The following is a 22012-nucleotide window of genomic DNA, read 5'->3' as shown; positions in this document are numbered from 1 at the left end:
CCCATCTCTACTACAAAAAAATATACATATATATATACACACACACACACACACACACACACAAAATTAGCTGGGTGTGCCAGGCACAGTGGCTCACGCCTTTAATCCCAGCCCTTTGGGAGGCTGAGGTGGGCAGATCACGTAAGGTCAGGAGTTCAAGACCAGCCTGACCAACATGCTGAAACCCCGTCTCTACTAAAAATACAAAAATTAGCCAGGCATGGTGGCACGCGCCTGTAGTCTCCCAGCTACTCAGGGGGCTGAGACAGGAGAATCACTTGAACCCAGGAAGCAGAGGTTGCAGTGAGCCGAGATCATGCTACTGCACTCCAGCCTGGGCAACAGAGCAAGACGCCATCTCAAAAAAAAAGAATAATTAAAAACAATACAGTGTAACAACGATTTCCACTTAGCTGTATTTGGTATCGTAAGTAACCTAGAGATGACTGAAAGTATATGGGAGTATATGGCAGGATGGAGGCTCAGAAAATCAGATAAGGAGTCAAGGGCATTAAGAGCCCTCCATCCCCTGGTCCAGGAAAGGCACAGCGGCTCACACCTGTAATCCTAGCGGGAGGATTACTTGAGTCCAGGAGTTCAAGACCAGCCTGGGTAATATAGCAAAACCCCATCTCTACTAAAAACACAAAAATTAAGCAGACATTGTAGTGCACACCTGTAGTCTCAGCTACAAAGGAGGTTGAGGTGGGAGGATCACTTGAGCCCAGGAGGCAGAGGTTGCCAAGGCAGAGGGAGCCAAGATCACGCTACTGCACTTCAACTGAGGTGACAGAGTGAGATCCTGTCTCAAATATTGAAAAAAACCACCCCACTTCCCCCAAAAAATAAGTGGCCTAGACCAGGTGCCGTGGCTCATGCCTCTAATCCCAACACTGAGGCCGAGACAGGAGGATCGCTTGAGGCCGGGAATTTAAGACCAGCCTGGGCAACATAGTGAGACCCCGTCTCCACAAAAACTACAAAAATTAGCTGGGCGTGGTGGCACACCTGTAGTCCCAGCTACTCAGGAGGCTGAGGAGAGAGGACCACTTGAGCCCGGGAAACAGAGTGAGGCCTTGTCTAAAGAAAAAAGAAGCGCCCTTGAGAAGCACAGATCAGTGAAGGGAGGGGCTTCGGTGAGGGGACGGGGCTAAGAAGCGGACCTCAGTGGAGGGCTGTGGTGGGCTCCTTGAAAAAAAACCTGCGATGTGGGGGCGGGGCCTCAGTGCGGCCAGCCCACCTCCCCCCTTCCCTGCTGCGGGGCACTGCCCTCACCTCCTGCGGGTGCATCCCGGGCAGGGGAGCCGGGCACTGGCCGCGGGGCTGGGCTGGGCGCGCGACCCAGGCCGAGGCCCCGGCGCAGAGCCGAGCGCAAGCCACCCAGCTGGGCCTCCGCCGCGCGCCGCTGCACCTCCACGCGGGCCAGCTCGGCCTCCAGGCCTTGTGCCCGGCCCTCGGCTGCGCTCAGCCGCAGGCCCAGCTCTGCAGCCTCGGCCCGTGCCGCCTCCAGCTTCAGCTCCAGGCCGTGGGCGTGGTCCAGCTGCTGCTTTTCAGTGCCACGCGCCTCCTCCAGGGAGCCCAGCAGGCGTCGCTCGCGGGTCCGGAACTCGCCTTCTTGTTCCTGCAGCTTTCGCTGGGCTACCTGGAGCTGGAGTGATGCCAGGAGGTGGGGGTTGGCAAGGCCTCCCCCAACCCGACGCCTCCACCCCTAAGGCCCAGACTGGCTGTGTGGTCAGCACAACTCTTTCTCCTTTAGTGCTCACCACTGAAGCAGGCGATGCAAAAACTTCCCCGTGGGAGGAAATCCTATAATTTGTTTATTAATCTCTTGATTCTTTATACAAGCCTTGTAATGCCCATAGTTTATTAGTAATAACAGCTGGCATTTGAATACATAGGGCTTATCAGTGCCAGGCACTAAGTAACTTTCCAAAAAATATTAACTCTAATTACTACTCTATGAATGGATCTCACTTTACAGAAGATGAAACAGGCACAGAGATGCTAAGTAACTAACTTGTCCAAGGCCACAGTTAGTAAACTGCAGAGCTGGGATTCAAAGCCAAGCACTCTAGCTCCAAAGGCTGTTTTTGTTGTTGTTGTTTTTGTGGGTTTTTGTTTGTTTGTTTGTTTTTGGAGACAGAGTCTAGCTCTGTCACCCAGGCTGGAGTGCAGTGGTGCAATCTCGGCTCACTGAAACCTCTGCCTCCTGGGTTCAAGTGATCCTCCCACCTCAGCCTCCGAGTAGCTGGGATTACAGGTGAGCACCACCATGCCCAGCTAATTTTTGTATTTTTAGTAGAGACGGGGTTTTGCCACGTTAGCCAGACTGGTCTCAAATTCCTGGCCTCAAGTGATCCGCCAGCCTCGGCCTCCCAAAGTGCCGGGATTACAGGTGTGAGCCACTGCGCCCGGCTGTTTTTGTTTCTGTGTTTTTTTTTTTTTTTTTTTTTAAATAGCTTGACAGCAGCTTATTAATCACATGTACTCACAGCCCTGGGGGGTCGGGGGAAGGCGGGGAGGCACACCACACGGGGCCACATGGGGGCTGTGGGCTGCACTTGGGAACACAGTGAACAGCCAGGAAGGTTAAGTGACCACTGGTTCCAAAGGGAGCTGTGTCCAGAGGCTGCTCCCTTAACCACTAGGCTACATTGCCCCCCTTGCCCATAATTTATCAATAAATCTGCACACAGTGGGGGCATGCAGTAAAGTATCATTTACTGATGGGATGCATGGTCACACAGACACAAAGCTACCCTTGCCATTTAGAGAGTCAACCTCTCACAGTCACCAGTTTCACTGGAAACCCCATCTACTGAGAAGCTGGGTGCCAGGACCTGTGCCAGGGCCCTTCATACATGCCCAGCTGTACTAGCCCGTCTGTCAGGCACAGAGATGACGTGACTTGGTTCGGGCCATAAAACAGATTCATGGCGATGAAACAGCCGGAAAAGGCAGAGCAGAAAGAGTGTGGGCTTTGGAGTCAGACAGACCTAGGTGGCTGTGTGACCTTGGGTAGATCCCTTGACCTCTCTGAGGGCTCTGTAAAATGGGGCTAATGGTAGGACGGGCGTGGTGGCTCACACCTGTAATCTCAGCACTTTGGGAGGCCAAGGCAGGTGGATCACCTGAGGTCAGGAGTTTGAGACAAGCCTGACCAACATGGTGAAATCCTGTCTCTACTAAAAATACAAAAAATTAGCTGGGCGTGATGGTGTAATCCCAGCAACTCTGGAGGCTGAGGCAGAAGAATCGCTTGAACCCAGGAAGTGGAGGTTGCAGTGAGCCGAGATGGTGTCAGTGCACTCCAGCCTGGGCGACAGAGTGAGACTCCATTTCAAAAAAAATAAATAAATAAAAATGGGGCTAACAGTACCTACCCCATGGGGCTGCTGGGAAAATCAAACAAGGTCGTATCTACAGGGCCTCTCCCTACCCATTTTGTGACAGCACACAGTAGGCCCACTGTTCTTTGGGTTGTTGTTACTACAACTGGGGAAGAGTCTCAAGGAGTGGGGCAAGGAACAAGCCCTAGGGAGTGGCCTTTCAGAATGGTCCCAGCACTGGGATGCCCACCTGCTTCCTGCTAGGGGGAGGAAAGATGCACCAGCCCACCCGCCTGCTCAGTTACCTCCTGCCGCATCACCTCCAGGCTGGCCTCGCCCTTCAACAGCCTCTGCCGCAGGCCCAGGGTTTCCCGCCGGCTCTCCTTCTCTGCCCGCTCGCCCAGCGCCAGGCGGCCCTGCAGCTCCGCCAGCTCCCGGCCCAGTCTGGTGTTCTCACTGTCCAGCATCTTCATCTGTGAGAGCGCGGGAATGGCAGCAGGTTCAGCTCTGCCCCTGTACCCTCCCAGTCCTGGCCCAAGGCCACTTGGGACCTACTGCTCTAGGGACACATGTATCAAATACCACCCCATATCCACTGGGAGCCAGCCCCTAGATAACCACACTGAACTTGGGCGATGCCAGGCACTTGGGCACCAGTGGCCTGTTTATCATTCAATCAATGGGTCAAAACTACCTTTCATGAGTGGGTGGGTATAATAGGAGGGCTCAGCCCTTAGCAGACCAGGAGTTCACAGGCAGGAACCACAGCTCCCTGGGTTATCTTTGCCCTGTACAATGGTGATGAACGTTTTTGGAGCGCTTATCATGTGTCCAGTCCTGTTCTAAGCACTTCAGTTATATTAAGTCATTTAATCTTGGTACAATGCTATATGAGGTAGGTAGTAACATTATCTCTATTTAACACATGAGAAAACTAAGCCTTAGAGAGTCGAAGTAACCTGCCCAAGGTCACACAGCCCACAGACAGCAGACTGGGATTCGATCTGAGACAACTGCAATGTTCTAAGCCCCTATTTCCCCACAGGAGCAGGTGGGGGTACTGCCTACCTCCCCCATGTGCTACAGCAGGGGTAACAGGAGACGCCGTAGCATGCAACGTGTCCAGCAAAAGCTGGCACGCAAACGCCAGCTCCTTTCAGGGAGTCTTGTGGTTTCTCGTGAAGGGGCCTGTGGTATCTCTGGCTATCAGAGTATCAGAATATCTCTGGCTATCTGGTTGTGGTATCTCTTTTTTTGTAATTAAAAACAATTTTTTTTTTTTTTTTTTTTGAGACGGAGTCTCGCTCTGTCGCCCAGGCTGGAGTGCGGTGGCGCGACTTCAGCTCACTGCAAGCTCCGCCTCCCGGGTTCACGCCATTCTCCTGCCTCAGCCTCCCGAGTAGCTGGGACTACAGGCAACTGCCACTGCGCCTGGCTAATTTTTTGTATTTTTCGTAGAGACGGGGTTTCACCATGTTAGCCAGGATGGTCTCGATCTCCTGACCTCGTGATCCGCCCGTCTCGGCCTCCCAAAGTGCTGGGATTACAGGCATGAGCCACCGTGCCCGGCCAACAATTTTTTTAATTAAAAAAATTTGGGGGGGCCAGGCATTGTGGCTCACGCCTGTAATCCCAGCACTTTGGGAGGCCAAGGTGGGTGGATCACCTGACATCAGGAGTTCGAGACCAGCCTGGCCCACATGGTGAAACCCCGTCTCTACTAAAACTACAAAAAAATTAGCTAGGTGTGGTGGTGGGCATCTGTAATCCCAGCTACTCAGGAGGCTAAGGCAGCAGAATTACTTGAACCCGGGAGGCGGAGGTTGCGGTGAGCCGAGATTGCCCCACTGCACTCCAGCCTGGGCGACAAGAGCGAAACTCCATCTCAAAAAGTAAATAAATAAGTAAAATAAAAATTAAAAGTTTAAAAACTTTTTTTAGAGACAGGGTCTTGCTTTGTCGCCCAGGTTGGAGTGCGGTTATGCGATCACAACTCACTGCAGCCTTGACTTCCCGGGCTCAAGGGATACTCCCACCTCAGCCTCCCGAGTAGCTGGGACTCCAGGAGCGTGTCACCATGCCTAGCTATTTTTAAATTTTTTTGTAGAGACTGGTTCTCACTATGTTGCCTGGGCTGGTCTTGAACTCCTAGGCTCAAGCAATCCTCCCACCTTGGCCTCCCAAAGCATGAGATTAAAGGCATGAGCCACCACAGCTGGCTGATTTTTTTGTATTTTTAGTAGAGACAGGTTTTCACCATGTTACCCAGGCTGGTCTCGAACTCCTGGGCTCAAGCAATCCACTGGCTTCCGCCTCCCAAAGTGCTGAGATTACAGGCGTGAGCCACTGCGCCTGGCCTGGTTGTGATATCTCTGGGTGAGGCAGCACCTAGGGGCTGAATGAGGCCATTTCCTGTTCTTTGCCTCTTCTAGAGTGAGAAACCTGAACCCACGGTGTCCAGGCCAGTGCCCAGTAGACAGCAGGTGCTGCTTCAATGCATGCTGCTGTTGAGTTTGCAGATCATCGAATTCACGGGTCAGCAAACTACAGCTCACAGGCCAAATTCAGCCCGTCTCCTGTTTCTACAAGGGTCTGAGCTAATGATGTTTTTTTTTTTTTTTTTTTTTACATTTTAAATCATTGAAAATGGATCATTTCTAAAGGGAAGAACAACATTTCTTGACACACGAAAATGACAGAAAATTCACATTTCAGTGTCCCTAAACAAAGTTTTACTGGAACCCACACCCCTCTGTTCATGCACTGTTTGGGACTGCTTTCTCACTACCCCAGCAGACTCAAGTAGTTGCAACAGAGACTGTGTGGCCCGTAAAGCTGGAAATATTGACCATTTGGGCTCTTTACAAAAAACAATTTGCCAACCTCTGACCTAGTTCACGAAATCTGTACCTTTTGTTGTTCGCAGATTCCTTTGAGAACTGGACAAGGACACCGAGAGCTCCTCTCCTTGGAGAAATGTGAGGCTGAGCGTGCACACAAATGCATGCAGACTTTTGCACAGTTTCAGGGATTCAAGGACTCCTCAAAGCCCATCCATTCACACCAAGGTTAGGTGAGAGGGCTTGTCATAGTTCAAGCCCCCGGTTTTACATAGGGGGAAACATGATTCCAGAAAGGGGGAGCTACTGGCCCGGGGCACACAGCAAGCCCCAGGGTGGCACAGGGAGAGTACCTGACGCCGGAGCTCCTGCAGCTCCCGCCGAGCTTCCAGCCGTGAGCGCTCCACCTCCTGCAGCCCAGTTCGCAGCTCCCCGGCCTCCTTGCCCACGGCTGTCCGTGCCTCCTCTAGGAGTGCCAGCTTCTGCTCCTTGTCCTCATTGGCAAGCTTCAGGCTGGAGAGGGCAGAGGTCAGGGGCTGCCCTGGGTCCTGGGAGTAGTCAGTGGCTCTGCACAAAAGCCGCCTCCTCCAATTCCTGGAGTGGGTCAGGCACTGCCACCTGACCTGCCCACGTGGCCTCTCTGAAGAGCTGAGCCCTCCAGGGCTGGGGCCCAGGCCCTCGGCTGGGAGGGGTAGACCAGTGACTCCAGGAGGGGACCTGGTTTCTAGGGTGATGACGGTGGGTGGGTCTGAGTCTGGACCCAACGCTGCCCGCTGCCCCTCTGCCCCTTTCCCCAGTCAACAGGGAGGAAACCTTCCTAAAATGACCCAGGTGCCAGGCTCTGCTTAGGAGACAGAGGATCCATATCTGGGCAATTTCCCCAGAACCTTGGGGGTGAAGTTAGGTTTCAGGGATGGGATTCCATGAGGACTCAGGGCTGGTCCTCCTGCGATGCCCCACCTGATGCGCTCGCTCTCTGCCTTCTTCACAGCGGCCCGAAGCTCCTCGTTGGAGCGCCGCAGGGCCTCGCGCTCCTTGGCGCCCTCGCCCAGGCTGCGCCGCAGCTCGCCTGCCTCCTGGCGCTGCACCTCCCGGCCCTCCTGGCTCTCACGCAGCTTGCGCTGGGCCTCCAGCAGCTCCCGCCGCAGCCCGTCACGGGCATCCTCCAGCAGACGCAGCTGGGTCCGAAGCTCTTCTGCCTGTGAGCACAACAGGTGTCCCCAGGCCAGCGGTCAGGTACCCGCCGCTCAAGCTGGGTCTTGCACCCCGGATCCCTGGACCCAGGGAGCCTGCCCCCATCCCTCTGCAGTGCTCAGACCGCAGGCTGTGAGTTATCATTTGAGCAAGGCATGCTGTAATCAGTCATGTTTTGACCTGAAGTCACCATCAATCAGGACCGTCCTGAGCACAACACCAAGAGGGCAGAGATCCCACTCACCCCTCCTTGAGGCCAAATCCCACCTGTACACAACAGGTGCTTCATAATGTTTGCTGCCTCCTTTCTAAGTTGCTATTCATTGGTCCTCAAATGCAGGGAGGAATCTTACACTCTTCCGGGGCCCTGGGGAACTAGGCCCCCAGGCACACAGCGCCATTTAGGGTATGCTGCTCGGAAGAGGGGGGCGGCTGCTCACCTCGCGAAGACAGCAGTCCCGCTGCCTGCCCAGGTCCCGGGCCTGCTCTTGCAGCCTCCTCACCTCCTGGGCGTGGGCCGCAGCTGCCTCCTCCAGCTGGGCCCGTAGGTCCCGCAGCTCAGAGGTCAGAGCGTTCACGGTGCTCTGGGACAGAGGGGCTCCTCAGACTTGGTCCTGCTGTGTCCCCCAGCCCCTGGCTGCTCCCAACCCGCTCGGTGCACTGTCCACTTTCAGCTCTAAACACGGCCCCTCCCGCTGGCCTGCCAGACCCTCTGCTGACCATGGATGCATAGTGAGTGCTGCCCGTGTAGCCAGGCTCTCCCTCAGGCCAAAAGGATTCATCAGGGCAGGGCTGAGCCACCTCCCTCAGATGGGGGCTCCCAAAGGAAGGGCTAAACCTCCTCTCCCACAGCCTGGAAGCTTCTCCAGGACAGGGCCATGACTCCCCGCGGTGGGGGCTCCTCGGCCAGGGATGTGCCTCTCCATGAGACAGCGGCCCAGCTGCCCAGCCTGCCCTACCTGGTCCTGCTCCTGCCGGCTCTGGGCATCTCGTTTCTGCCGCTCCATCTCCAGGGAGATGGTGGCCAGGCTGTGCCGTGTACCCATCAACTTCTCCGACAGCGCCGTCTTCTCAGACTCCTTCAGAGACAAGGCCTGGGCAGAGGCAGGGGACAAAGGGCTTGGGGGATGGGCTGGTACTGGGGGCATGCTCAGGCTTCTTGCTGCCTGGGAAATGTGCCCACTGGGGCGTAGAGGCCTGAGTGTGCCACCGCAGGTGGACCGAGGGCAGGCGTGCAGCCCTGGAAAAGGGCAGTATGGCAGTCACAAGAATCCCGGACGTGGATGCCACTCAGAGCTCACCAACCCACCACAGCACCCTGACAGCAGAGTCTTTCATTCTACCCATTTCACAGATGAAGAAACTGAGGCTCAAGGAGGTAAAGTGACTCGCCCAGGTACACAGCTGGTGACGAGGGGAGATGGGTGCAGTCTGCCCTGTCTCCGTTACACTATAGGAAAGTTAGGGATTTGTTATTTGGGGGGACGGGTCAGCTGATGCCTGTGAGCATCGTGGGGACTGCTCAGAAGGCAGCCATGAGGATCCATGGCTGGCCTGGGGTGGGATGAGGCATGGGAGAATACGGAACAGCTTTCCTGGTGTCACGACTGTTGTTGTCACTGAGCAGGTGCTCACTGTGTGCCAGGCATGGAGCACAGCAAAGCCTCAAAAACCCCTTTCTAATCCTCCCGTCCTGCAGGTGAGGAAACTGAGGCCCCCAAGAGGGCAGTGGCCTGCCCCAGGGCTCCTAGCTGCCAGATGGCGGAGCGGGGCCCAGCCCCAGAACGGGAGCAGCTCAGAGAGCAGCAGAGGCCACGCCAGGGCTCACGAACCTGCTGCTTCTCACTCTCGGCCAGGAGGAGGCCCTCGTCGCGCTCCTGCTGCAGGGCAGCAATCTCCTCACTCAGCTCTTCCTTCTCAGCCTCCAGCCGGGCCAGCAGCTCCTCCTGCTCACGCTGGAGCTGACTCTGCAGCTGGGCCCGCTCGGCCTCCAGCTCCCGCCATGCTGCCTCCTAGGGGGCCAAGACCCGGATGCCTGTGACACACCAGGAGGGTCCCAGGCAGACCCCCCAAAACACCAAGGCAGCAAGAGCCATCTGGCCCCCATACCCTCAGAGACAGGGAGGGTGACCAGGTAGCTACAAGGGGGTGATAAGGGCTACGATGGGGACACGCCAGGGCTGTGAAAGTGCCAAAGAGCAGCTGTGGGCTGGCCTGGTGGTCCGAACATGATCCCCTGAGGAGGGACAAGTAACTGTCAGCCAGGTAAAGAGAGAAAAGACAACCCCAGGCCAAGAGCATAGTCCCTGGAAAGGCCTAGAGGATGCAGGGCACAGAGGGAAACCGGACACAGTGAGTCACAGTGCCAGAGCCCCAGGCAGGGGTGGGACCAGGACAGGCCGTGTGGGCCATGGGGATTCTAAGGACAGTGAGGGGAGTGGGAGAGAGGACTCCAGCCAAGGTGACAAGGAGCAATCTGATTTTTAGCTTAGGGGATGTTCCGACCATTGTGGAAGAGGCATTGGGGTTGGGATGGAGGGGAGTTAGGACTGGCTGTGAGGAATGAAGGGGGTCAGGGGTTGCCAGAGGAGCTGGAGAGAAGAACACAGATTTGGGGACATTAATGAGGCCAAGCCAGGCAATGCAAAGGGCAAGAAGAGCAAGGGGGAGGTCACAGGAGTTTAGATCCCTGGGAACTGAAAAGGCAGGCAGGCAGAGCCCACAGGCAAATAGCAACCCACTTGGGGAGCCCGAGGGCAGGTGCCTGCCTCATCAGCACTTGCCCCTAGCAACTTTGTGAGCAGACAGAGCTGCCCCTTCTTTTTTTTTTTTTTTTTTTAGACGGAGTCTTGCTCTGTCACCCAGGCTGGAGTGCAGTGGCGTGATCTCGGCTGACTACAACACCTGCCTCCCAGGTTCAAGCAATTCTTCTGCCTTACCCTCCCAAGTATCTGGGACTACAGGCGCGTGCCACCACGCCCAGCTAATTTTTTGTGATTTTAGTAGACAGGGGGTTTCACCGTGTTAGCCAGGATGGTCTCGATCTCCTGACCTCATGATCCGCCCACCTCGGCCTCCCAAAGTGCTGGATTACAGGCATGAGTCAGCACAACCGGCCAAGCCGCCCCTTCTTTAAGAGCTTCACCGTAGCTCATGCCTGTAATCCCAGCACTTTGGGAGGCCGAGGTGGGCAGATCACGAGGTTAAAAGTTCGAGACACCCTGACCAATATGGTGAAATCCCGTCTCTACTAAAAATGCAAAAATTAGCCAGGCATGGTGGTGTGCCTATAGTCCCAGCTACTCAGGAAGCTGAGGCAGGAGAATTGCTTGAACCCAGAAAGTGGAGGTTGCAGTGTGCCGAGATTGCGCCACTGCAATCCAGACTGAGCAACAGAGCAAGACGCCCTCTCAAAAAAAGAAAAAAAAAGAGCTTTACCGCCACCTGCTGGAGAAGCGTGATAACAACCACCCAAGGCCATGGGGACTGCAGGGTGAGTGGCATGCCCTGGAGCCATGCAGTCATAGCCTGCACCTCTGTCAGAGGCAGCCCTGTTTAGGATTTGGTGGCCGAGGGCCCCTGTCCTGAGGGCCACTCTGGAGAGCATGTCAGTGCCAGCAATCATAACTTATGGAGGGTTTGCCAATTACTAGTCACTATGCTAAGCCCTCTATGCAGATGGTTTCAGCTCATCCTCAATACCTTCCATTATCCTATCCCTATTTCTACAGGTGGGGTAAGAAGGCATAGACACCTGGGGTAGCATCACCAGTAAGCGACCAAGATTAGATTCAAACCCAGGCAATACAACCCCAGAGTCAGTGTTCTAGTAACTTCCCTTGCCCCTTGCCTTTCTATATGCTCAGGTCTGAGTGGCCCTTCATATGCAAAAAGTACTTCTTAGCAAATGAAAGTGCTTTCCTGCTGTACATTAGGTCAGCATTTCCCAAATGTGGTTGTGGACCCTCTGCATCAGGATTACCAGGGCTGGACCAGATTTGGGACTGGGAATCTGCATGTCTAATAAGGACCACAACCTCCCCATCCCCCAAGTCCTCCCAGCTGTCCCCAGGGCCTCCACAACAGAGAGGAAGTCCCATTTCACAGATACAGAGACCGAGGCAGAGCAAGAACGATGATGAGACACTGGCTCAGAGTACTGCCCACCCCTCCCCAGCTGCCTGAACCTTTTCGCGCTGGAGTCGCTGCAAGTCCTCCTCGTGGGCTGCCCGCTGCTCCCGCAGAGAGGCCTGGGCCTCTCGCTCAGCCTGCACCAGCTTCTGGGCCATCAGCTCCTTGTCTAGACTGGCTTTGTCCTGTGTAGCTATTATTTGCTGCCGCAGGCCCGCCAACTCCCCTGCACGAGAGGAATGGGGGAAAGGGCAGGGTTGGGTTGAAACTTTTCCTTGGGCCAGCAGACTTAGGCCAAGTGAGCCACATGGGCAAAATCCCAGAGGCAGAGGGCCTGCCTGGCATCTAGTTTGGGTCCTCTTGAAGAAGTGGCTTGCCCTCTCTGGGCCTCAGTTTCCCTATCTGCTACATGGGCCCACTGGCCCTGACCCCTTCTCTGCCTACCTAGAATGGCATTAAAGGCATAAAATGACTGATGAGAAGGCCTCCCAAATGGGACGGATGTCAAAGATATAACAACCCTAGGCCAGGTGCCATGGCTCACGCTTGTAATCCCAACACTTTGGGAAGCTGGGGCAGGTGGATCACCTTAGGTCAGGAGTTCAAGACCAGCCTGGCCAACATGGTGAAACCCTGTCTCTACTAAAAATACAACAATTAGCCGGGCGTGGTGGCAGGCATATGTAGTCCCAGCTACTCGGGAGGCTGAGGCAGGAGAATCGCTTGAACCCAAGAGGCAGAAGTTGCAGTGAGCCGAGATTGCACCACTGCACTCCAGCCTGGGTGACAAGAGTGAGACTCTGTCTCAAAAAAACAAACAGGCCGGGCGCAGTGGCTCATGCCTATAATCCCAGCACTTTGGGAGGCTGGGGCAGGTGGATCACCTTAGGTCAGGAGTTAGAGACCAGCCTGGCCAACATGGCGAAACCCTGTCTATACTAAAAATACAAAAATTAGCCAGGCATGGTGGTGGGCGTATGTAGTCCCAGCTACTTGGGAGGCTGAGTCAGGAGAATCGCTTGAACACGGGAGGCAGAAGTTGCAGTGAGCTGAGATTGCACCATTGCACTCCAGCCTGGGCAACAAGAGTGAGACTCTGTCTCAAAAAACAAACAGGCTGGGTGTGGTGGCTCAAGCCTGTAATCCCAGCAGTTTGGGAGGCCAAAGCGGGTGGATCATCTGAGGTCAAGAGTTCGAGACCAGCTTGACCAACACGGTGAAACCCCGTCTCTACTCAAAATACAAAACTAGCCAGGCGTGGTGGCGCATGCCTGTAATCCCAGCTACTTGGGAGGCTGAGGCAGGAGAATCGCTTGAACCCGGGAGGCGGAGGTTGAGATGAGCCGAGATTGTGCCGTTGCACTCCAGCCTGGGCAACAAGAGTGAAACTCCGTCTCAAAACAAACAAACAAAAAACAACCCTATTACTGCCTCAGCACTTACTATGCATCAAGCACCCAGCTAAGTATTCTAGACAAAACCTCATTTTGTCTTCATAACACGCCTAGGTAGTTTATCCTCATCCCCGTTTAACAGATGATGAAATGAAGGCTCAGAGGAGATCAGCAGCAACTTCCCAAAGCTGCACAGCTACACATAAAGCATCTCCTTTAATGACTGACATAAACATACCTGTCAAGTGTTAACTATCAGTATTAATGGAAATGACTACAGGGAATGGAAATGGTATAGCCACCATCTAAAAACCATCTCCCAGGTTGGAAACCCACCAGCATTTCCCTTCCTGGTTCTGTCTGGCTCAGGTGTACATAGACAGGAAAATTAATTTCCATGACCCAAGTAGATGCTTAGTTAATGTTAGGTGAGCAGAAAGAAGCCGAGTTCAGAGACTGGATGGGAACGGTGCAGGGAAGTGGGGCTGGGATTCTGGGGCCAAGAGAGTCATCTGAAAACCACAGAGAACTAAGACTCTCTAACAGGCCTGATGACCGGTGAACAGCAGTTGCTGTTGACTCAGCCAGGCACTGTGCCACCGCCTTACACGCTTTTCCCACATCATCCTGGCAACAGGCTTAGAAGGTGCATATTGTTACCTCTAATAATCAGATGAGGAATCTGCAGCCCAGAGAGGAAAGGGGCTTGCTCAAGGGAAGGTCGGATCTAAGTGGTGGCATAGGACTGGAACCCAGGCCAGCTAGACTCCTACTCCAGTGCTGGAACCTGGTGTTCCCCACAAGTCCCCAGCCCCTCGTACCAGTCAGGGTCTCCTTGGCCAGCAGCAGGGCCTGCCCCTCGGCTTCCAGCTGCTCCCGGCGGGCCTCAAGCTGGGCCAGCTGCCGTTGCACCTCAAACAGGCTGCCCTCCAGGGCTTCCTTCTCCAAGCTGCAGCACATACAGTCCCTGAGGCCCTGGGACTCAGCCTCCCTGGCCCCAGGAAACTGTGGATCTCAGGGAGTGGCCAGGCATGGGCCAAGTGCCAACCTACCTGCCTGGCCAGGCCCACACTTCCTGGGGAAGCCTGAGCCACAGCTAGGACGAGTTGGCAAGCCCGACTCCTTAGTAACTGCCCCTGGGGGCCCATGCCTGGGTGTGGCTGGTCACGGTGCGGCCCCAGGAGGACCCCCCAGGGCGGGTTGGGCAGAGCCCAAGGCCTTACCGCAGGCGTGTGGCCTCCTCTGACAGGGTCCTGCCTTCACGCTCCGCAGCTGCCAGCTGCACAGCCAGGCCAGCGCGCTCCTTGGCTAGCGCCTCCTTCTCCCGGGCCGCTCGCTCCAGCGCCTCCACTTGCCGCTGGGCCTCCCGCCGGGCCTGCTCCAGCTCCTGCTCCCGCCCGCTCAGCTGCCGGGAGAGCTGGCCCCCACCCAGAGACTGAGCAGCACTCCCAGCATCCCCCAGCTTGTTCATCGTGCAGCACCCCAACTCTGGGCCTAACCCAGTCCTGGCAGAAGGCCTGGGTTCGAGCCCAGGGTCTGCCCTGATGTGCTATACGTACTTGGGCAGGCAAGTCATGACCTTCTCTAGATCTGCAATGCACGTGTGTACAAAAACAAGGGCCCAGCCAGGCACGGTGGCGCATGCCTATAATCCCAGCACTTTGGCGGGGGGATCACTTGAGGTCAGGAGTTCAAGATCAGCCTGGCCCACGTGGCGAAACCCTGTCTCTACTAAAAATACAAAAATTAGCCGGGCATGGTGGTGTACTCCTGTAGTCCCTGCTACTTGGGACGTTGAGGCAGGCGAACAGCTTAAACCCCGGAGGCGGAGGTTGCAGTGAGCCCAGATCGTGCCACTGCATTCCAGCCTGGGCAACAGAGCAAGACTCTGTCTGAAAACAAAAACAAAAACAAGACAAAAAAACAAAACAAAACAAAAAAAAACGAGGGCCCTCACTCAGCTTTGGGAGTACTACAGAACCCTCGTATTACCCTAAACTTGCAGAGAAGCTGAATATATAAAACAGACCCAAGTGCAGCTGCTCAGCAGGCCTCAAGGTGGAGACCTGCACCCTGCTTCCTGCACCCCCTGCCCCATCCTCTAGAGGCCCCTCCCAGAAACCCAGGTGCTCCAGGATAGACACTGCATGAAGGTCCCTGGATCCCTTAAACATTAAGGTCTCTTCCAGATGTGATGTTCCCAAAAGTCTAAGATTCCAATTCTAAAAAGTCTTGACCTATTATTAATCTGCATCATTATTATTATTACTATTTTTTTTTTGAGACGGAATCTTGCTCTGTTGACCAGGCTGGAGTGCAGTGGCACGATCTTGGCTCACTGCAACCTCTGCCTCCCAGGTTCAAGCGATTCTCCTGCCTCAACCTCCTTAGTAGCTGGGACTATAGGCGCGTGCCACCACGCCCAGGTAATTTTTTGTAGAGATAGGGTTTCACCGTGTTAGCCAGGATGGTCTTGGTCTCCCGACCTCAGGTGATCCACCCGCCTCGGCCTCCCAAAGTGTTGGGATTATAGGCGTGAGCCACTGCGCCCGGCTAGCCCCATGTTATAGATGGGGCAACTGAGGTATGGGGAGGTTGGACACCTTGTCCAAGGTCCCCAGCTAGCAGAAGTGGGGCTGGATTTAACCCAGAAGCAAGCTCCAGTGCCTGTGACTTAACCCAGGACTGGATGCAGGGGGCTGGGAGCCGGGCCTGCCCACAAGCTCTCCACACCACCCCCACACACAGCTTGGCCCACCTGCACTAGCTGCTCCTGTAGCCGGCTGCGCTCATGGCGCAGCGTGGGGAGCTGCTGCTCCAGTGCCTCCTGGGCCTGCTCTGCCACTCGTAGGGAGCCCTCCAGGCCCTGCCGCGCCACCTCCTGCTCCAATCGCAGCTCCTCCAGCCGCTCCTGCTCTTCCCGCGCCACTGTGGCCTCCTGCTCCGCCTGCCGCTGCCGGCCCTGCAGGGCGGCCTTTTCTTCCTCCAGCTGGGGGCCGGGTAGGAGTGGGGCCTCGTGAGCAGGGTGTCCCTCCCAGGACCAGGACGCCTCCTCCACCCACCCACCAGCCACAATAGCCCAGGGGAGGCTCCCAGGGAATGAGGGACAGTGCCCTTGGGTGTGTGGGACACTGGGGAGGGGGAGATGAGGGGGGCCCATGGAACTTCTGTGCTTTGACGCCTAGAGAGGAGAGACAGACAGACGGAGACAGACAGAGAACCAGAGACAGACAGAGAACCAGAGACAGAAAGGGAGGCAGGGGCCAAGACAGGTGCAGGGCTGGGCCCGGGGTGCCTCACTGAGTGGGGAGGATGGGTGGGCAAGGCAGGTGGGCCCGCAGGTGCACAGCGTACCTGGGCAACAAGGCGGTTCAGATCCAACTTGTCCTGAGCAAGGCTCTCGTTGAGGGCGCTCAGCTTGGACAGGGAGTCCTGCAGGGAGGCCTCCTCTGCCCTCAGCTTGGTCATGGAGAGCTCGAGCTCCACGCGGCCAGCCTCGGCCTGCAGGGTCAGGCCCCGAGAGATGAGGAAAGGCAGAAAGGTTGGGAGGAGGTGAGGAGGCACAAGAAGAGACCCAGAGAGATGGACCCTCGGAGACAGGAGAGGGGAGACAAGGAGGGGACACAGCGTGAGATGGAAAAAAAAAATCACCACAGAAAGCCTACTGCTTATGAGCCATTTAAAAGCCACCCACCACAGAGCCGTGCAAACATAGCTCAAGCTGCAGGACAGGGCCAGAGTTCAGAAGATCCCCTGAGTAGGGTCTAGGGACAGCACTGCTCAGAGCCCAGGCTGCAGCGGACAGGGCAGGTCCCCACCAAGGACTCTCTGTGTTGTGGCCCCAACTCACAGACCCCAGGAGCTGAATCTCAGGCACTGGATGACCCTGAGCTATAGGCACCGCCCCCAGGAGCATCCAGAAGAGCAGGGATAAGGCCATAAAGAGAGGTCAGTCCACTTATGGCTGGGACCAGAGGTCCAGAGGTCTGTGGCCTGCGACAAAGATCAGCCTGTATCCAGAAGGAAGGGGTCGGTCTGTGACCAGGCTCAGAAGTCTGCCTGATACTAGGACCAGTCCCTGCCAGAGTGAGAAGGCTTGCGGCTGGGGGTCAGAGGTAGGTTTGTGGTTGTGCAGCAAACAGGGACCCACCTTGGTCAGTGCCTCAGCCACCTCGGCCTTCTCGGCCTGCAGCATGTCCCGTTGCAGCGTGGCACGGCTCAGCGCCTCCCTCACCTCCACCAGCTCCTTGGCCAGGACTGAGCGCTTCCCTTCCAGCTGCTCTAGCTGTCTATGGCTGCAGGACAGAGGGCGGGTGGGTGGCCCCTGTCACTTTCCTGCCCCGAACCTCCTACAGCCAGCGAGATGCTGGGCTGGGGACCAGGCCTGAGGCAGGAGTTTGGAGAGAAAGAGCCTGAGCCACAGGGCAACCAAGCCCACTACCGCTTAGCTCCATGACCCTGGGCCTCCATTTTCACATCTGTAAAATGAGGTAACACTTGCCTCGTGACATTGTTTTTTTGAGACAGAGTCTTGCTCTGTGACACAGGCTGGAGTACAGTGGTGTGATCCTGGCTGACTGCAACCTCTGCCTCCCAGGTTCAAGCAATTCTCCTGCCTCAGCCTCCCAAGTAGCTGGGATTACAGGTGCTCACCACCACGCCTGACTAATTTTTGTAGTTTTAGTAGAGACGGGGTTTCCCCATGTTGGTCAGGCTGGTCTTGAACTCCTGACCTCAGGCGATTTGCCTGCCTTGGCCTCCCAAAGTGCTGGGATTACAGGCGTGAGCCACCGCGCCCGGCCTGTTTTAAGGATACGAACTTCACATGTGCTTAAAATAGTGCCTGACACATCTCCCCAAGGAGCTTCAGAAACAAGAATAATATGATCCACCACAGTCTACTAAACATCATCATGGATCACGTCCCAGAGAGGTAAGCAGCGCAGTGGTGACGAGGTTAACTCTGAAGGCGGAATGTCTGGGTTCAAATCCTGGCTCTTCTGCTAACTAGCTTTGTGACCTGGGGCAAGTGACGTGGCTTCTCTGTGCCTCAGTTTACCATCCACAAAATGGAGATAACAGCTTCTATGTCACAGAGTTATCATAGAGTTAAATGAGAACTGAATTGCTTAAAATGGTATCTGGCACTTAGTGAAATTAGTAAGGATATTATTATTATCATAACTAAATTTTAAAAATACTATTACTAATATTACTACTGCTATTTTAATTATTCTTGTCATTATCATCCAAGTTCTACCTTTTAACTAGTTCTCTGACCCCAGGTAAGTGACTACACATCCCTGAGCCCCAGTTTCCTGAAATGAGTCTGGTTAGAAAACCCGACATCAGAGGGGTCCAGATGGTAGGAGGCCCAGGACCCAGTGGGTGCTCCTTAACCCCCAGGGGCACTGTCAGGGGACCTGAGGCACATTTGAAAGGCCCTGGCAGGGTGGCGAGATGCTGCTCACCTGCGCTCAAGCTCCCGGCGCACCCGCGCACCATCCTGCACTGCGTCCTCCTGCTCTTCCTCCAGCCGGTCCCGCTGGCGCCGCAGCTCCTCCTGGGCAGCCTGCAGCTTCTCCCGCTCCTGCCGCAGCTCCTCGGCCTGCTGCTGGGCCACCTGCAGGCTGTGGGCCAGGTTGCTCTTCTCCCTTCAGGACATGGTGAGGGGGAGCAGAGGGGATGCTGGGGCTGCTCTCTGCAGGGAAGGTGGCTGGCTGCTCCTCTAGCCATGAGCTACATCCTCCAGTCTTCCAAGGCACCTGCCTCCAGGAAGCCTTCCCTGACCACCCTGTCCATGGCTGACTCATTTCACTCACACCCTCCAGCCGAAGAACCTGGCTTTCCTTCTCCCCAGCCCGCCCACTTGGAGTGGATGAAGGTGCTGGCGTGATCTCCAAGCACCCTACCATGTAGAAGAGGCCAAGCGAGGCTCCTGGGACACACAGCAATTGTGCCACCAGCTCTGCTAGGCCATGTGACCAGGAAATGCCCCCTAGAACACCCCATGCCCCGCAATTCTGGGAAGCCCCATACAGCCGAGTCTACACATCCCACAGCTTCCTGCTACACAGGCACATGGTGGCCACGGCAGGGGAGGGAGGAGAAGGCAACAACTGGGACCTCAAAGACTTGCCATGAACTGCCATGTTCCCCACTGGCAGTAGGTGCAAAAAAACTTCATGACGTGATTTTTTTTTTTTTTTTTTTTGAGACGGAGTCTCGCTCTGTCGCCCAGGCTGGAGTGCAGTGGCGCGATCTCCGCTTACTGCAAGCTCCGCCTCCCAAGTTCACGCCATTCTCCTGCCTCAGACTTCCAAGTAGCTGGGAATACAGGCGCCCGCCACCACGTCTGGCTAATTTGTTGTATTTTTAGTAGAGATGGGGTTTCACTGTGTTAGCCAGGATGGTCTCGATCTCTTGACCTCGTGATCTGCCTGCCTCGGTCTCCCAAAGTGCTGGGATTACAGGCGTGAGCCATTGTGCCCAGTAATTTTTTTTTTTTTTTAGATGGCGTCTCACTCTGTCGCTCAGGCGGGAATGCAGTGCACAATCTCGGCTTGCTGCAACCTCCACCTCCAGAGTTCAAGCAATTCTCCTGCCTCAGCCTCCCAAGTAGCTGGGATTACAGGCGCCCATCAACACGCCCAGCTAATTTTTGCATTTTTAGTTAGAGGCAGGGTTTCACCATGTTGGCCAGGCTGGTCTCAAACTCCTGACCTCAAGTGATCTGCCCGCCTCGGCCCCCCAAAGTCCTGGGATTACAGGTGTTAGCTACTGCACCTGGCACTAATTTTTTTATTTTTTACTTTTATTTTTATTTATTTATTTTTTTGACACGGAGTTTCGCTCTTGTTGCCCAGGCTGGAGTGCAATGGTGTGATCTCGGCTCACCGCAATCTCTGCCTCCCGGGTTCAAGCGATTCTCCTGCCTCAGCCTCCCAAGTAGCTGCGATTACAGGCATGTGCCACCACGGATGGCTAATTTTGTATTTTTAGTAGAGACAGCGTTTCTCCATGTTGATCAGGCTGGTCTCGAACTCCCGACCTCAGGTGGTCCTCCTGCCTTGGCCTCCCAAAGTGCTGGGATTACAGGAGTGAGCCACTGTGCCTGGCCAATTTTTTTTATTTTTAATAGACATGGGGTTTTGCCATGTTAGCCAGGCTGGTCTCAAACTCCTGACCTCAAGTGATCCACCCGCCTTGGCCTCCCAAAGTGCTGGGATTACAGGTGTGAGCCACCGCGCCCAGTTGACAATGTGCTGTTAAGTAAAAATAGCAGAATGTGAAATGGGATGTTTGCTGTGAACACAACTACTTAAAAAGACCTTCTCCTTTCCAGGCACCTGAATTCCAATTCCCACCCTGCCACCCCCAGCCACACACGCTGTATGAGTCTGAGCGAGTCTCTCAAGCTTACAATAGCAGAGTTCCACATTGCATGAGTTTCACAGGAAGACTAAATCACAGAGTACATATAAAACACTCGGCCAAGAGCCTGGCACACAGTAGGTGTGCAGGAAACGTTTGCTATCTCACTGCCAGGCAACACAATGGGAAGGAAAACCAGTGCTCTAAATGAGTTAGGATGGGCAGATGAGGCTTTGAGAAGGCGCTGTCTTTTTATTCCTATTTTTCAAACTTTTCATTAGACGGTTACATTTATGAAGAGAAAAACCAAACAACAAAATATCAAAAACAACCTGGCTGCTAAGAAGTGGGTAATTTCTTGTCTTAAAAATCTTCAGGGTGCCTGGCACGATGCTCACACCTATAATCCCAGTACTTTGGGAGGCCGAGACGGGCTCAGGAGTTAGAGATCAGTCTGGGCAACACGGCGAAACCCCATCTCTACAAAAAACAGAAAAATTAGCCAGGCATGGTGGTGTGTGCCTGTAGTCCCAGCTACTCAGGAGGATGAGGTGGGAGGATCACCTAAGCCTAGGAGGTAGAGGTTGCAGTGAACTGAGTTCGCACCACTGCACTCCAGACTGGGTGACAGAACAAGACCCTGTCTCAAATTAAGAGAAAAAAAAAATCTTCAAGGCCAGGCATGGTGGCTCATGCCTCTAATCCCAGCATTTTGGGAGGCCGAGGCAGGGGAATCACATGAGGCCAGGAGTTTGAGACCATCCTGGGCAACACAGCAAGACCCCATCTCTAAAAAAAAAACTCCAAGAAATACAGTCCAAAATAGTGCTGGCAATAGAACTCTCTGAGATGACAGAAATGTTCTATGGCCATGTATGGTTGATGAGTGCTTGAAATGTGGCTAGGGCAACTAAAGAACTGAATTTTTTTTTTTTTTTTTTTTTTTTTGAGACAGAGTCTTGCTCTGTTACCCAGGCTGCAGTGCAGTGGCGCGATCTCGGCTCACTGCCAGCTCCGCCTCCCGGGTTCAGGCCATTCTCCTGCCTCAGTCTCCCGAGTAGCTGGGACTATAGGTGCCTGCTACCATGCCCAGCTAATTTGCTTTTTGTATTTTGAGTAGAGACGGGGTGTCACTGTGTTAGCCAGGATGGTCTCAATCTCCTGACCTCATGATCCGCCCACCTTGGCCTTCTAAAGTGCTGAGATTACAGGTGTGAGCCACCATGCCCAGCATTATTATTATTTTTTTTTTTTTGAGACAGAGTCTCGCTCTGTCTCCCAGAGTGGAGTGCAGTGGCACGATCCTGGCTCATTGCAACCTCTGCCTCTGGGGTTCAAGTGATTCTCCCACCTCAGCCTCCTGAGTAGCTTGGATTACAGGAGCACGCCACCATGCCTGGTTAATTTTTGTATTTTTAGTAGAAACAGGGTTTCACCATGTTGGCCAGCCAGCTGGGTGTGAGCCACCACACCCAGCCTGAATTTTCACTTTTTAAAAATTTTAATTAAATTTTAATAGAGCCAGGCACAGTGGCTTATGCCTGTAATCCCAGCAATTTGGGAAGCTGAGGTGGGAGGAGTGTTTGAAGCTAGGAGTTCAAGACCAGCATGGGCAACATAGTGAGACCCCCCATCTCTAAAAAAATTTAGAAATGTTGGGGGCTTGTCTAGTATCCTCGGGGCTGAGATCAGAGTTGCCCAGGAACCCAAGGAGGTGAGGGCTCAGAGGGTGGTGAAGGCACAGAGGAAG

At 54.6% G+C, this 22012-nt stretch overlaps 2 protein-coding genes across 5 annotated transcripts in view; both read right to left on the bottom strand.

The window, feature by feature from the left end:
- Positions 1-22012, bottom strand: part of LOC129472521 (neuroblastoma breakpoint family member 1-like) — a 705345-nt gene that overhangs the window by 598108 nt on the left and 85225 nt on the right. The window lies entirely within an intron of this gene.
- CROCC (ciliary rootlet coiled-coil, rootletin) overlaps positions 1-22012 on the bottom strand; it is a 58526-nt gene that overhangs the window by 10185 nt on the left and 26329 nt on the right. For all 4 annotated transcript variants that reach the window (XM_063631766.1, XM_063631765.1, XM_055262216.2 and 1 more), the window contains 14 exons: positions 18360-18542; positions 17039-17183; positions 16243-16389; positions 15647-15877; positions 14112-14305; positions 13710-13837; positions 11551-11720; positions 9196-9375; positions 8323-8457; positions 7804-7947; positions 7130-7368; positions 6523-6682; positions 3635-3802; positions 1276-1648 (listed from right to left, as the gene is read on the bottom strand). In XM_063631766.1, coding sequence (XP_063487836.1) covers positions 1276-1648; positions 3635-3802; positions 6523-6682; positions 7130-7368; positions 7804-7947; positions 8323-8457; positions 9196-9375; positions 11551-11720; positions 13710-13837; positions 14112-14305; positions 15647-15877; positions 16243-16389; positions 17039-17183; positions 18360-18542 — 2597 coding nt within the window. The remainder of the gene's footprint in view (positions 1-1275; positions 1649-3634; positions 3803-6522; positions 6683-7129; positions 7369-7803; positions 7948-8322; positions 8458-9195; positions 9376-11550; positions 11721-13709; positions 13838-14111; positions 14306-15646; positions 15878-16242; positions 16390-17038; positions 17184-18359; positions 18543-22012) is intronic.

This window comes from Symphalangus syndactylus, chromosome 22 (genome assembly GCF_028878055.3).
Source record: "Symphalangus syndactylus isolate Jambi chromosome 22, NHGRI_mSymSyn1-v2.1_pri, whole genome shotgun sequence".
In the NCBI taxonomy this organism is placed as follows: Eukaryota; Metazoa; Chordata; class Mammalia; order Primates; family Hylobatidae; genus Symphalangus; species Symphalangus syndactylus.
Note: the sequence above shows the minus strand (reverse complement) of the source record. Positions and strands in the feature narration are given on the sequence as shown.